The sequence below is a fragment of the Monodelphis domestica genome, chromosome 6 (genome assembly GCF_027887165.1).
Source record: "Monodelphis domestica isolate mMonDom1 chromosome 6, mMonDom1.pri, whole genome shotgun sequence".
Taxonomy (NCBI): domain Eukaryota; kingdom Metazoa; phylum Chordata; class Mammalia; order Didelphimorphia; family Didelphidae; genus Monodelphis; species Monodelphis domestica.
In genome coordinates this window covers 137,740,602-137,755,947 of record NC_077232.1, presented here as the reverse complement: position 1 = coordinate 137,755,947, position 15,346 = coordinate 137,740,602, and the positions used below count along the sequence as shown (strand labels likewise).

The 15,346-nt window shown below is 40.8% G+C and overlaps 2 protein-coding genes across 2 annotated transcripts; both read right to left on the bottom strand.

Moving 5' to 3' along the window:
* Positions 1 to 3,943: 3,943 nt before the first annotated feature.
* Positions 3,944 to 7,617, bottom strand: ZAR1 (zygote arrest 1). Its single transcript, XM_001371991.4, has 4 exons — positions 6,708 to 7,617; positions 4,786 to 4,878; positions 4,622 to 4,696; positions 3,944 to 4,235 (listed from the first exon to the last, which is right to left on the bottom strand). Exons 1-4 carry the CDS (start codon positions 7,581 to 7,583, stop codon positions 4,092 to 4,094), a joined length of 1,188 nt encoding a protein of 395 aa, XP_001372028.2. The 5' UTR covers positions 7,584 to 7,617; the 3' UTR covers positions 3,944 to 4,091.
* A 746-nt stretch (positions 7,618 to 8,363) lies between these two features.
* On the bottom strand, positions 8,364 to 14,935 carry SLC10A4 (solute carrier family 10 member 4). The gene is made up of 3 exons (XM_001372018.4): positions 13,664 to 14,935; positions 12,721 to 12,931; positions 8,364 to 9,485 (listed from the first exon to the last, which is right to left on the bottom strand). The coding sequence occupies exons 1-3, from the start codon at positions 14,434 to 14,436 to the stop codon at positions 8,970 to 8,972; spliced, it is 1,500 nt and encodes a 499-aa protein (XP_001372055.1). The 5' UTR covers positions 14,437 to 14,935; the 3' UTR covers positions 8,364 to 8,969.
* Between the last annotated feature and the right edge of the window lie 411 nt (positions 14,936 to 15,346).

Sequence of the window (15,346 nt, the reverse complement as noted above, 5' to 3'; positions counted from 1 at the left end):
GACACTGAATTATCTTTAGTTTCTTTGAGAAAACTTAGGTAGCACATTACCTATACAATGTAACAATATTATTGTTATAAATATAACAAATTACTAATTACTTCCTATGAAATGCATATTTAAGAACCTATTATGATTTATTTACATAAAAATTGATAGTTTGGGAATAAAAACCATCAACAACCTGGTCTGTTCAAAAAATAATTCCAAGGTATTTATAACAAAGATCAATGTATTTAAGCCAAAGCCTAAATGACCTAAAATATCACCACAGTGTCAGGCCTCTACTTTAAGATAAATTTCTTCTTTGTGATTATATCCCATTTCTGGACCAAATAGAAATTAGGACAATTAAATGTTTGTTGAATTTAATTGGATTCAACTACTAGCATGTATACCTAGGAAAAAAGCTCTCTCCCTCAGTGATCTCATTCCTTCTGTTAGCAATATTCTTTTGGGAATGTCAATTTTGTGAAAAATTTAAGTAGATTAAAAGAATAATCTGAAATAGGCCAAGGACCATTGCTGCCTTCAATAGTAATACCAAACACTAGTGGCTGGAAGAGGACTGGAAAATGGTCCTATACTTTGATCATCTGTTTTTGATCTTCGATGGCCCACATTTGACACAGAGCAAAGGCAAGACTAATTCCTTATTGTCAGTAGGGAGAGGTGTGACATGTGCATGAGACTTATACACAAAAGTATGAAGATAGGTAAGGCCAAGCTCTAATACTAACTGCCAAGATTCTTCAGAAATGGCTGAAGACTATGTTGAGAGAGACAGTACAAAATGTAGTGTGAGAAAAAAACAAAATTGATTATCTGAATCTTCATATGATGCTTCCAATTCTGTAGAAAAATTAAAGATCAAAGATAAAGGTGTTGAAGAATAGAAACTCGTTGGCTTTGTAAAAGAATCGGTTATTCACAACATTTAAGAAAATATTTTAAAGTGAATTAATTTTATCCCATTAAGCTGGAATTCCTAAATGTCAGGATATATCAGGTCAAAACTATAAAATGACATTGAATTATGTTGTAGATTCTGTCCAAGAAAGGTAATTGGCAACTGGGAAATTACTTTTCACCTAAAAAACGAAATCACTTGGAACAAGTTGTCAAAATGTTTCCTGCCTATATGAGGTTGCCTTTGCTAGGTCATTTAGGAAGTCGTTATGAAAGTTCATTTCTTTGCAGCAAAACAAGAACCTCCAGGGACTTTGGTGGCACTAAGATATTTTCATGTCCAGTTTCTGTCTTCTCTAAACTTATTTCTTAATCCTGTTGCCTTAGGATGCAACATTCAAACTTCTAGAAGAAAATGATTACTAGTTTTGTCTTAACCACATTCAAAGCAAATGGCTAAGTAACTTAAAGATTTAATTATGAGCTTTGGGTGCCTGTACCTTGCATACATGTTTTATGCCAATTAGATACCAATTGTTAACATTCAAATATTTTATAAAAATACTCTGTTGTCTTCTCCAATGAAAGCATTACTTCAAGTGTAAAATAAGGATAACACCATCTGTGCCACAAGGTGGCTGATAAAGCACTTAGGTTCCATATAAATTCTGAATTGCTACAGCATAAAAAAGTTACTATAACATCAGTATTTAAATTGAGTGAGCTTGTTTCTTCTCATTTTCTTCCTCCTTCGCCTCTAGAATACTAAGGAGCAGTGAAATGACTGAAGAATCAAAATCCTAAATCAAATCGTGGACCTCACTGTCAGTAACCTGGGATGATGTGGGTTGTAGAACACTCCCTCTGCCAAGATTAGTCATCCCCTGTTCTGCAAGTTTATTGTCAAATTCTTTAAATCACTTGTCCACATTAGCCAGTGGTAGGTTTTCCTCATACAAAGAAAGGTCTGCTATTCAGTCTCGGATAAGGATTTGCTTCCCAGATTCTCCTTTCAGGTTTTCCCTTTGGTTATCAGTTAAATTAAGATGTTTACTAAGCACCTATTATGTGTCAGGTTCTGTAACCCATTACAAAAAGCTTGCTATTTTAATCCAAAAACAGCCTTCATTTACTCTTGTTCAAACTATCATTTGGCATTCTATTTTCTGGTTTAAACTGCCCAAATGCTTTCCTCATCTTCACCAAAATACTGATTTTGCGCATTTGAATTAAGTCATTTTGAAGAGGTCATTTTATTAAATTGTTTTCCCACCCCCTGAACCCTGTGAGGCCACACGTATTGTTAGGAAAGACTTTTCAGGAGGTTCTCTTTGGAGTTGGGCTTTAAAGGACTTGAGAGCATTAAATAAGCTAAGAACAGGACTGAATAGCCGACATTGGCAATGTAGAAACATGGGGGCCAGCCCTTTTGTAGGCCTGAGAGCAGAGGTGTCCAATTTAACTCCAGCATATGCCTCAAAAGGCAGGAAGACACCAAGCTGGGAGGGACTTAAGAGTGTGAACTTTACCCAGAGAAGAGAGGACCACTGGAGATTTGAGACATGCTCAGGTGGTCATTCTGGCAGCAATAAGGATGGATTAGACATTGACTTTCAACCCTTTTATTATGAACTCAGGTCTAAAAATCTTGGGAACTAAGGATTCTGAGTAAATATTTCTAGTTATTTCTGAATAAGTGAATCAGCCTTGAGGGTTATATTTAAAGTAAAAATGTTATTACTTTGTAACTTCTGCCTTCTGTTACAGTAATTGTTTAGAAACAAATTAGCTACCTTTGGACTTTAGTTTTCTACTCAAAAGAGCTCTTTAATCAGTTCTTGCAGAATTAGCAGCTATGATTTTTAGGTTAAAAAGGAAACAAACAGAATAGACTTCCCATCCATGTCTCAGTTCTACTCTACAATAAAAATCGGTTCATGTATAAATAAGCATACAGAAGTCATTGTCCTCATGTGCTATTTGTAACAGATTGCCAGTGTCAGATTTTATGAAATAATCTAGGCCCAGATGCATTACAAAAGTCGATATCTGGCCATGGTGGGATTATGTGCCATTCTAGTCTTGTAAATTGAAGGGGAATGTATCTGAAGTAAGGAAGACAGCAGATACAAAGTTTGATCTCATTACATTAAGTCCCCTTTGAAAGAATAAAAGACATAGGATCACCTCAAGCTTCATTTGAAAGGATTTGTTTGGTTTTTTCCAGCACTGCTTCACAGATGCATAGTTTTGTTTTTTTAACTCCAATAGCTAGCTCTAGCTTCATAGTTTTAATTAGCACATGAAAAAGATATAAAGGAGCCCGAGGATGAAAAGAAGAAATTGGACTTTGGCATCAAACTAAAATCTGGCTCCTCCAACCTTTCTTCCCTCTAGTTTCTTTATTCAACTAATCAAGTTCTACTGTGAAATTTACAACTGATTTTTGTAGAGCAAAGAATCCTTTTATAATAATATCACCCACTAATTAAAGATTAAAGTCTTTTCTATTTTGATTTTCTATATTCAATTTTAATTACTTCACATGAGCCATATTTAAAAATGGAGTATACTAGAATTCTCAATTATATGCAAGTTTAAATTTCACTTCGCTTGAAGACAAGCTAGCAAGATAGGAAATTTAAAAATGAACATTTTAATTTGCTTCAAAGTAGCTAATAAGATCACACTGAACATCAAGGATTATTTTTTTCTCTATTTGTCTTCAATTCCAGTGGAATATAGTTTGAATCTTATTAACCATAGCCAACTGGCTTTAGATGCCTACATTTCTGTCATGTTTCCATACACAACAGAAGAAACTTGGAAGAAAAACCAGCTTTTTTTTTCTTTTAGATCTACATTTTCCTCATCTCTAGGAGGGTCTTCAAGTGACTATTGCTGTTGATTTATGGCAAAAGCTGAAAATTTCTGGAATCACAGTAGCTCAAGAAAATAAATTTTTCCCCTCCCAATTAAATTTTTATTTTCTAGGATGGAAAATTTTGAAAGAAAAACAAAGGTAAGATTTTAATAATGTATAGACTGTTTTGCAATACCTTTATTTAAAGGCTCTATCAAGTAATCCTGTTTTGATTAGCCTAATTCAAAGAAAGGTGGTAGGCAAAAAAAGCTCATCTGTTTGCAGAAATTACAGCTGTACTCTTTACATATTCATTCTCTTAAATGATGTATTTGAAGCTGAAGGTGCTATCACAGGAGAGGCGTTTGCCTTTGCATCTCCCGCACAAATCCTGCCGATGAGGTCTTTTGGGATCCACGTGGCGAAGTTTCACTGGACAGGAGCATCTTGTCTGTTTACAACTCTGGAAAAAAATTCAAGAGAATGCTATATGACAGACTGAACCAGAGGAATGCATGTCTCAGTGACAGGAATGCCGCATGGAAACTAGCCTCATAACCACAGAATCTAGGCTGTAGAAAGGACCTTGGAGGCCATCTTTCCTTTCTATAACATCCTCAGATAGTCAGCCTTTTCCTGACCAAGTTACTACCAATAGTGAGGATGCAGGTCCTCCATGCCTTCTAATTCAGTACTCTTCCTATTATAATCTTGTGATTCCATAACTATATCTAAAACAGATGTCAAAATTAGCTTCTTTGGGAATAAAGTACACTAAGAAAAATCAACCCAAATCACATCTGCTCCCTCCCCTACTTAAAAGCCCCAAAGTAAGGAAAGACGGTTTACCTGGCAGGTGATATCCTCCACTCGGTATGGGTTGTAAGACTTCTGACAAGTTCTACAAAACTGCTTGAAGTAGACCTGATACATGAGAGGTTTTAAGTTAAATGTGTTCCTCCCTTTGACACTTTAAGGTAAGAGGATAATACCAGTTACATCATATTTCTTACCTTGTTGGTACCCTGCACACACCACACATAGGCACTTTCCCATCGAATGTTGCAGTCTTTGCAGTGATAATAGCCATATTTTTGCTCTAAGAACTAAAGAACAATATTGTGCAAGTGAGACATAATAGCCATATCTTCCCTCAGACATGATGATGGAAGCCAAGATTAACTTTTGTAATACTCAGAGCCTAGAAGATCAATTAACTTTTAGAAACCAAAGGAAAGGAGAACATGAACTATTTCTACAGATCCACTTCCTATAACATACTAATGAACAAATCACTAATTAGCCAAGCAAAACAAAGTAAGTCTAGAGGCTCTAGGTAGACAAGAGTGAGCTGGCCTGAAAGGCAAGGTGGCAGATGCCAAATGGCATCTTTATTTACCCTTATGAGCCAAAGAGGAAGCTCAAAAGCCAAGATTTTCTGCAGCTTGGGATTTTTAGGAAAAGAAAGGAAGCCCTTACATAAGCCAATGGAGGGGGGGGAAGGGTATGTTAAAAGATACTCTCCTGTGTATAAAGTTTGGAATTCCACATCCAAGAACCTCAAAGGAAATCTAGGCCAGCAGTACCTGAATCAAAATTGCCTCCACAACATTCTCAACAACTAACCATTCCACCTTTCCCAAAGACTATGAGTAAAGAAGAATCCCTTATTTCCCCCAGGAAGTAGCAGCAAAGATAACCCACAAGAGTGGCTAAAACAAATTACTCTTGATATTTGCTCAATGTACTAAAGATTCAATAAAATTCAAATGGCTAAGATCATAAAACTAGTCATTATGGGGAGAGCCAAGCCCAGAACATGTCACTTGACTCAGATCAAGGCTCTTGGCATTGCCTTAACTTTTTCTCCAACATCGTTTTCCTCTTATACAGTCTCTTTCCTCCCCTTTGAAGGGGGAAGTAGATCTAAGTGGGAGTTTTTTGGTCTTCACTAGGCGGAAGAGTGCATCAGAACCTCATTCTACTCCACAACAGCATCCTCCTTACCCTTTACCGATTTCTTCCTACTTCCCCTGTGCTAGTTTCTCTCTGCCAATCACTACAACTCTCCTGCAAGGGCTAGCAGGAGGTTGCCCAAAGCTATAGTAACTGCCGGAACTAGCAGCTCTGGCAATCAAAAGCTGTTTAGACCCCACACCTCAAATTTCGGAGAACAAAATCAAATTCTGTATAATGATTTCACCTTCACAGTTTGAATCCAAGGGAGAGAGAGGTCTGCTAAAGGTAGATATTTTCTAAAAGCTAAATTAGAAGGAATTCGATGCTAGTTCCTTAGTGCCACCTAACACCTGATATGCTTTCCATGACATTACCATTAATACATTACAGAAGGGAGGAAGGGGAGGAGAGAGAAAAGAAACAAAGTCAAAAAAACTCTTCCTTCTATTGTGCTTACTGTGGTTTTTGTGTCGTCGTCCCCCCTTTTCTCCCCCTACACACGCATACTCCAACTGAAAATAAAGTATATAGTATCCCTGATCATATTTAGGAAGAGAAGAAAACTAGCCCCAGGCTAAACCTTTTTTTTCCAGTCTGCAACCAAAAGGCTCCTGTTCCAGTAAGAAAGCTCTCTGTGCTGACTCACTGCAGCCAGTATGTTACAGAATATCGGGTTCTGAACCAAAGGCGCGCTCAGGGTGACTGAGGCAGCCGCATCTTCCGGCTGGCAGGCTTCTTGGGAAAGGATGCTGAGGACTGGCTCTTCTACTTGTGTTCTCTTGCTTCCTTGGAGATGAAAGGGCAGGTCAACCTCGCTCTGGGGGTCAGGAGCCGGTTATTTATGGGTTTTCACTCGACCTAATCTAAACACTTTATTCTCAAAAGGCGCCTAAGAAACACGCTGGTAGAAAGAAAAGGCTATAGGGAGGTGGGTGTGGCCTATCACCATCCCGCCTCTCCCGCCCCTCGCCCTCACCTGGAAGCGAAGCCGCGTCTTGCTCTGCTCCGGGCTCTGCGGCTGCGGGGCCTCAGCCGCCTCCTCTTGCTCTTTCTCGGGCTCCTTCACAGCCTCGCTGTTCTTCAGGCCGTCAGGCCGGGCTTGCTGATCCTCCCAAGTGGCCTGCACTGTGGCCTGGGCCCGACCTCCATCGCCCTCCTGGGACTCATGCCTCAGCACGTCGGCCTCGCCTTCCCGGCTCTCGGCCTCGGGCGTCGGCTGCGTCGCCTCCGCCTCCGCCTCCGCCTCCTCCCTGGCGGGAGGCCGCACCTCGTGCCCGACGCTGACCTCCGCACGGCCTCCCGCCTCGACCTCGGCCTCGGCCTCGGCCTCCTCCAAGAAGGTGGCTAGGCGTCGTGAGGCCACGGGGGAGTAGACGGCGACGGTGCGCAGGAAACGCGTGGGCCGCGGGGGCCCAGCTGCCAGACTGCCCTGCGAGAAGGGCCTAGGCGGCGGGGATGCAGCCGTTGGCAGCGCGATGCCCCCTGACTCCCGGCTCCGGCGGAGCAGGGTGCGGCGGCCGAGGGAGCACTGCACTGAGGCGTCCTGGCGTGGGTTCACCTGCACGCCCACGTCGCGGGTGTTGGCCTTGCGGAGTCTCGGTACGAGGCCCGGGTTCACCTGGGACAGGATGGCCATGAGCTGTGCGCGCTGGTAGCTGTCGAAGTACTCGGCCGCTGTCAGCTGCCCGTAGCCGGAGAAACCCGCCGCTCCCACCGCCCCGGACCGGGGCCGCCAGCCGCCCCCGCCGCCCCCTGAGCCTTTGCCCTTGGGGCCGGGCGCGTAGGGGTAGGTGTAGGGACTGTAGGGCGGGTACATGTAGCCGTCCAGTCCTTCGTCTCCCAGGGCCGCCATGTGCGCAGCCGGGTCCTGGCCATCTACAGAAGGCTAAATACCCAGCCCTGCGGGGGCGGCCCGCCCACTCCTCATTAGCGGGCCCAGCTTGGGGCCTGGTCTGGATGGTCTCCCCAAGGCCTGTGACCCAATTAAACACTTCAGGGTGAGGAAGTCCTGGCCTTCTCGCCATCCACCCCCTGGGAGACCCAGGGTGGGGCTGGAGCAGGGTAATTGATTGGATTGTATAGACCTCTAGATGTGGATTAGATATAGACCAAAAGAGACCAGGGCGAGAACCCAGGGCATAAGTAGGCCCGGTGTGGCAGCTAAAGGAATTACTTCCCAGTCTGCCAGGTCTAGGTGGCTGCAGCCTTGTCAATTACACTAGTTTGGGGTTGCCCAGATAGAGAACTGGAGGGAAAAAGTCGCAAGAACCTCCCCAGCGTCCCTGGTATGGGCACCGAGTTTGGTTGTTATTGCGAGGCGGTAGTTCCTATTGAGTCCCTATTTTGGGGGTGGGAAGGGGGAGGGTAGCCCTTGAGATGGAGGTGTCTGCAAGGAAGATGAATTTAAGGAAACCCTGATTGGGCCTTTTTTTTTTTTGCTGAGGCCCATTTCTCTTCCTCTCTGTCCCACCTATTGACCATTTGGGTTTTCCTCGGTGGCAGGCCTTTTATTCATTCTAATTGAGAATTTTATAATTAATGCAAGATATTTTATCCAAGCTTGACTGACTCAAAGATTTGTTTTAGTTAGTTTAGGAACTACTTCACTTATGGAATGGAGGAGTTGTAGAAATCTTAAATAATTAGTTTTTTAATACCAAGGCATAATATCAGTTCAAGTAATAATAGACATTTTAATATTTTTACTGATTTTTTTCTAACTTGATGATGTATGTTTAACAGAATATACATTGTTATACCGTATTTAATCCACTGAACTTAACTGGGAGTACAAGATAAATCCTACTTTTTTTTACAATGAGTACATGAAATTCAGTTATGTTTTTACAAACATAGCTTGTTTTTACTCACAAGGCACCAACATTTTATGTTTGAGAGGTCCTGATTTCTAATAGCTTCCCCATTTAAAAAGAATAAACTGGCAACAGCAAAAATCTGAACAGATATTTACTTCATTTCAAGTCTATGTTGGCAATCTGATATACAGGCTATGACACTGAATATGAATTAAGCCCTAAAGGTTAAAATTTAAGATTTGAGGAAACATTTATGGCCACACTAGTGAAGCCATGGTCATCTTACAATGGAAAGGATATTATGGTTATATGTAGAAGAATCCTGCTATAATGGAGCCATTTAATACTGCTTAAGCCTACCACAGACCATAATAGGAGGTAAGGGTAGGAGCTTCTATAAGTTGCTATACATTAAATTTACTCTACAGTGAGGTCTGTGTGGGTTCCATCATTATTGCATTACGTTCATCTACTTTAACTGAGCCATAAGAAGTATCTGCCATTTCCTCTTCCTTCAGTTTTTTATAAGAAATATCTGTATCATCTTCATCCAAAGAATCTTGCTTATGTACAGTTTCCCTTCCATACATCTTATATACTAATACAAAAATCCCTGCTTCTGCAGACTGGAAAAGGGCATAAAGCAAGGGAAACATGTACATATTTCCTATGGGCTGTGGAGGAAAGGTTAGTTTTAGAATAGCTGTGCAGAGTTGTACATTCTGACTACCTGTTTCCAGAGAGACAGTCCTCTTACAGTTGGATGGAAGATGGAATAAGGTAGCTAAACCATATCCTGATGCATATCCAGCCAAAGGCATAAAAATTGCTACAACATAAACAGTTGCAGGGATACTTGCCAACAGTTCAGGTCCTAACATAGTGCCAGTCATAATGAAAAGAACCACCAGAGTCACTAACAGAGACCACAGGGAAACCTAGGAATAGAAAATAGAGAAGTAATTTTTAAAAAATCAAATAAAATGCAAGAAAAATTCAATAAACTAGTTATAGGCATCAGCATATATAGCAAATAGTGTTGGACTTATGGTAAGGAAAACCAAGATTCAGATCTGCTTCTGATATTTATTAGCTTTGTGATCCTGGGTAATCACCTGACTTTTCTGAAGTTGCTTCCTCATCTGTAAAATAGGAGTGGTAATACTTGACCCACAGACTTGTAAACTGCTTGGCAAACTTTAAGGTTCTCTGGAATTGCCAGCTGTTGTCAGACTCATCCAAATCAGTTTGCTCTGTTATTTGACAAAGATGTGTTCAGTAAATTCTTCCTTTATGTTGAACTGAATTTTCCCTCCTGTAGTCTCCACCAGTTAGTTTTTGTTGTGCCCTTTGTGGCAAAACACCCATCTTCCAAATAGCTGCCTTCAAATATGCAAAGATCTGTCATCTTGCCTTCTCAAGGCTAAGCATCCCTACTTGTCTTCATATAACAGTTTCCATATCCTACACCACCTCTTCTATTGTTTCCTAGTTCATCTTAAAATGTAGCACACAGAATTGAACACAGCATGAGAGATGTGGTCTTATCAATGCAAAATATGACAAAATTTCCTCAATACTTTCTACATGGAAACTAGTCTCATATCTGAGATTAAATCAATGAAATATTAAAATGCCTTTTAACAGACAATATTTTGAACAGTTAAGTTTGTATTTCCCATTCCAAATGATTTTTTATAATATTGAAAGATGACATCTCTTAGGTTTTGTGATGACAGGAATGTAAACATGCTAATATAGAATGTGAATGGATTTCTTTTACCAATAGAATTTTCTGGATTCTGTTTGTTTTTACCCATCTGTTAGATTTTAAAACAGTTTCCTATAATCCTTTGTCATCATCATAACAGGTACCTTGTTTTTACTTTGCAGCTGGCACTAAATATGTTTTTCTATGTTACGGAACACTGTGTCATCTTGGTATCTTGCCAGATACTTTTAACTCATTCAAGTAAGACTGACTGCATGGTGGGAGTGGGGGTGGGGGAGATCATTTTGCAACAGATTGTTTTACAAATTATAAGATTTCAGGCGATACCTTTGATGCTGTATCCGGCAATTGTAATTTAAAATATATTTTAGCTAGTAACTTTTGAGTTATATCTCAACATTGGAGAATTCTAAGAGTATGTTTAACATACATTCAAACAAGAAATGGATAAAAACTAAACAATCAAATCCTTATTGCTTAGCAAATATGAAAAACATTGTTCTATGTGAATTGTCAGTACAGGTGGAAAATCAGGACAAAGGAAATCACTTTTCTTCAGTTTGAAATATTGAAGTGTAGTTTGCCTTTGTCTTTCAGCTTTAATCCTTTGAATTATTACTCGATATTTGATGCTCATATAAAAGTTGAATAGGTCTGATAATATTAAATATTGTGACACTGCATTTCCCTAAAATAACACATTTAAGAAAATAGTGGATCAAGAGCTGGCCTCTGTGCAGGAAGCCCTGGAGGTACCTCTCACTGACCTGGTGGAGGGAGCCACCCTACTGCCATTCTCTTACTGGAATGAAAGTACAGATCTAGTGGCCCCAAAACCCACTCACATTTACTGAGCATTTTTGGAATTTGCAAATTCCAAAGCCCTCTAAAGCAAAAACTCTCCAAAGAGAGCTTCCTAGTAAGGTTCCTTTGTGACAGAACTTAGAGGGGAGGCCAAGTCAGTCAAGGCAAAGTGACTATAAGGTTTGAGAATTATTTCCTCAGAGCAATCCTCTAAGGTGTAGGTAGTGAAAGTATTACCCCTCTTTTAGAGAAGAGAAAACTGGGGCTCTGAGAAATTAAGAGGTTGTCAAAAAGCTAGCTACTAAATGTATCTAGTGAGATTCAAACCCATGTCTCTGGACTTCTAAGTCTAGTAGCACTCTTTCCACTATGCTATATGTATCACCATCTTCATTTTCATCTGAAATAATTCATTTATTTTTACATAAGTGGTTAAAATGATTCTCTTTTGAACATGCATATTTGATTGACTTTTGTCAATTGTCTTGGAGGAAACTTAACCTTTGAATGCTTTTTAAAAATTAAATGTAAAATGTATTTTAAGGCCATATATTTATTTTTTCATTAAGACTTTCAAGTTGAGTATATGTGCCAAGATATGACATAATTATTTTTGCTATTAATAAATTTAAGCATTCTATATAATAATATAACATTAGGAAACAAGGATGTTGCTAACTGATAAAGCAAAACAAATTAATATTCTCAAATGTCACATAATTAAAACTATCATAGTTTTCTATTCAGTTGCTTTAAGTCAAGATATTTTACCTTGTATTTTGATTAAATGTTTTGTCTATTTTTGTTGATTTGACTAAATATTGGTAGAGAAAACATTGTTTATTTAAAGAGCTGGTTGAGTAGCTCTCCCACAAGAAAAGTAAGATCCTACCATTGCTGATTATTATTTACAGTTAATTATGTCTTTTTGGGTCGTTTTTTTTGGATGTTGTTGCAGGAATACATTTTGGAATCCTTACATTTTCTTCCATTTCCTAAGGTATTAGGAAACTTTAACTACAATAACAACCAAAAATAATGCAAGATTATATTTGGCTGAAAAGGAATAGCCACATTTTTGGCACAAGATTCATTTTAAGAATATAACTTTATGTTCACACATCCATATTTTGTGTTTGTTTATGATCCATTTGCTAAGTCATTATTTCTGTTCCTTTTATGTTAATGTCTAGGTTTGTTTTTTAAAGTATTAAATATTTTACATACTGAAAAATGATGAGACTGATTTGATTTTTTTCAATAAGCTGTTTAAATGGTATTCTTCAAGGCAATTTTTGTGAGTTTTACAAAACATAGCAAATTGTTCCTAAAGATTCATACAAATCCTATTTTGATGGATTATTTGATCAGCTCTGATTCTTAGAGGAAAATTTTTTTGCTGTCCACTGCATTTTCCTATTTTTATTCAGCTATTTCATTTTTGCTCCTTTTACTCATGCCTTGTAATAGTCTTTTCAGAAAAGCTTTTTCTATAGTGATAATTCTAGGAAGCCTCCATCAATACTTTGAGGTGGAGGTGGTCTTTTGCTATAAACATGAAATCTTAGTTCCTTGGAGCCTATGAAGGAGATTCTCCCCAAAATTCAGGGCCATTGGGAACATAATTAGGACTGTACCTTAAGGACATAGTCAGCAACTCTTGTATATTTGTAGCGAATGAAAACACCTATACCAATAGGAATCAGGGTGCTGCAGAGGGTCAAGGTCACTGCTCCCAGTGGTAATAACTGTACCAGAGTTGTATTGATCCAGGCTCGGCTATAGATCCATAGGCACAAGGGCATCAGCAGTAAGGCCAGAAGGGTGGAAGAGATAGTCATGATAATACTGTAGAGATGGAAGTGAACACAATAAGTATCTGTTAGCACTGACCCATGAGCCAGCCTTTATACAGAAGGGTAAGAAAGAAAGGGAATCTGACTCACACAGCTCCAGGGCTGGGGAGGGGTCCCTAAGCGTCTGAGAAGAGCTACTGGGAGAAATCAATGAGTGATAAAAGAGGACATTGGAACCTCCCTCCTAAGGAAACTGGGTAAAAGAGAGGTTAAGAGTTATGTTCCACTGCTGTCTCCCTTCTTTATTGGTCCAAAAGAATTCCATTGTTCTGGGTTGGAGCTAGTTAATTAGAAGGGCACTGATCTCTAGTTATTAGATTTTTCTTTATTTTTTAGTTTTCCCTACTAGTACTACCCGAATAAATAAATAAATAAATGAATGAATGAATGAGTTGAATTCAACAGATATTCTGTATGGTTCAGCTGCCCAAAGAAACTAAAACATTCCTGACATCCCTGAAGTGCAAAAGTAATTCCAGCTTTTAAGCTCATTGAAGGGCTGGAGGATCTCTCTCCTACTCTCACCTACACAACCACAACCCTTTTCCCCCTATATATCCATTAGTGTTTTCCTTCATTTGGAAGGCTCTCACATGAAAGGCTTTCTCTACTTTTTGCTCATCCATTCTGTTCTTTTTTTTACAACCCCCTTTATTTCTCAGCTTATTGGGTAGGTAATTGGATTGGAGAAGTTGTCTACAGTAGGGATAACTGAAGCTCATACCTGAGGTTCATGTCGCCATTCACCAGCAGAGACATAAGATTGGAAAGGTTTCCACCTGGACAACAGCCGCATAATAATACTGCTACAGCCTCTACTTCATTCAGAGAGAAGATGAGGGCCAGGAGAAAGGCCAGCAGGGGCATGAAGACAAACTGGCAGATGAGTGCCAGCAGTACCCCGATGGGCCTGCGGATGTGAGCTCCTATGTGATTCACGTCCACAGTGCAGCCCAAACCCAACATGGTAATGCACAGTGCCACTCCCACAAACACATTCAGTCCGTGGTTCAAAGGGGTGTCCCAGAATGGGTTGTCTTGGGGACCCCAGCCCTGTGGGATGTGAGCAGAATTTTGTGGGCTATTGCTGATCTTTGACTCCCAGGTGAAGGGGGTAGGATTCAGGCTGGAGCTGAGACTGGGGCTAAGGCTGGAAGTAGGGATAAGACTAGGGGTAGGAATGAGGCTGGGGCTAGGGTCAGGGATAATGCTAGCGCTAAAATTGGGGCTGAGGCTGGAGTCGGGGATAATGCTAGTGCTAAAATTGGGGCTGAGGCTGGGGTCAGGGATAATGCTAGAGCTAAAATTGGGGCTGAGGCTGGGGTCAGGGATAATGCTAGAGCTAAAATTGGGGCTGAGGCTGGGGTCAGCAAAGATACTGGGACTGAAGTTCAGGCCAGGGTTTGGGCTGAAGCTGCTGATGTTGGTCCCCTGGGTGTAGTTATCCAGCTCTGGGGAAGGTGGGAGCAGCAGAGTCTCATTGTCTTGGCTATCCATGGCTGGGAATCCCTGATGGATGGAGAGGGATGCTCTATGTCTTCCTGCCTTTGCCGCCGATGCCTTTCTGACTCCTGAAGGCTTCTCGCCCAACTGCCAATTGCCAGTAGCTCATCCGAACTGTGGGAGCAGCAGGTCCTGAGGAGACTGTCACCCGGTAGGCAGATTCACTCCCTGGTGCGCTTGCTCTATCCCCACGCCGACTGCTTTCCCCACACCTTCTTCTTGGCGGCTGTCAGCCCATTCACTGAGGGGAGCCTGGAGCACCCTGCAGCCCTTGCTCCATCCAGTGCCTGACAGACCCAGATCTGAGCTGCCAGCAAACCCAGGCTTCAGGGGCTTCACTGCTCTCACCTACTGGTCAGAGTCCTCCTTCCACTGTGCTTGGAAGGGCTGAGATGGAAGCCCAGACTTTCACTGCCTCTTACTTCGTGTCCCTGCTCCCCAGGGGCAGCACTGGCTCCTCCCTTTAATCAACATTAAGTGCTTGAGTTAGAATGTGACCTGAGGCTGAACAAAGACTCACCATAGAAGGGGGGCTGAGGGGGAAGCCTGGCTGGGCGTTCCAGGCAGCCCCGTTTTTGCTTTTTGCTAGTGAATGATGTTTGAAGGGATTTGATGGTAGCTTCTTTTAAAAACAGACAAAAATAAAGCTGTTCGAACAATCTCTAGTATTTCTGTCTGAACAGCCAGCCTGTGTGTGACTTAACCATTATGGTTACTGGGCAGAAATAGTGTTCTTGTTGAACAATAATCTCAAGGGCTTTAATGTCACTGGTGACTAAGGACTAGATGGGGCCCTCCTACCAAAAGAGGTGTCCTCAATGAACACAATACTGCTTTTTCCAAATGCTTTACTCTTTATTCCTGTCTGTGCCTCTTGGACTTGTGTTTTCCAGCACTCTGTGGC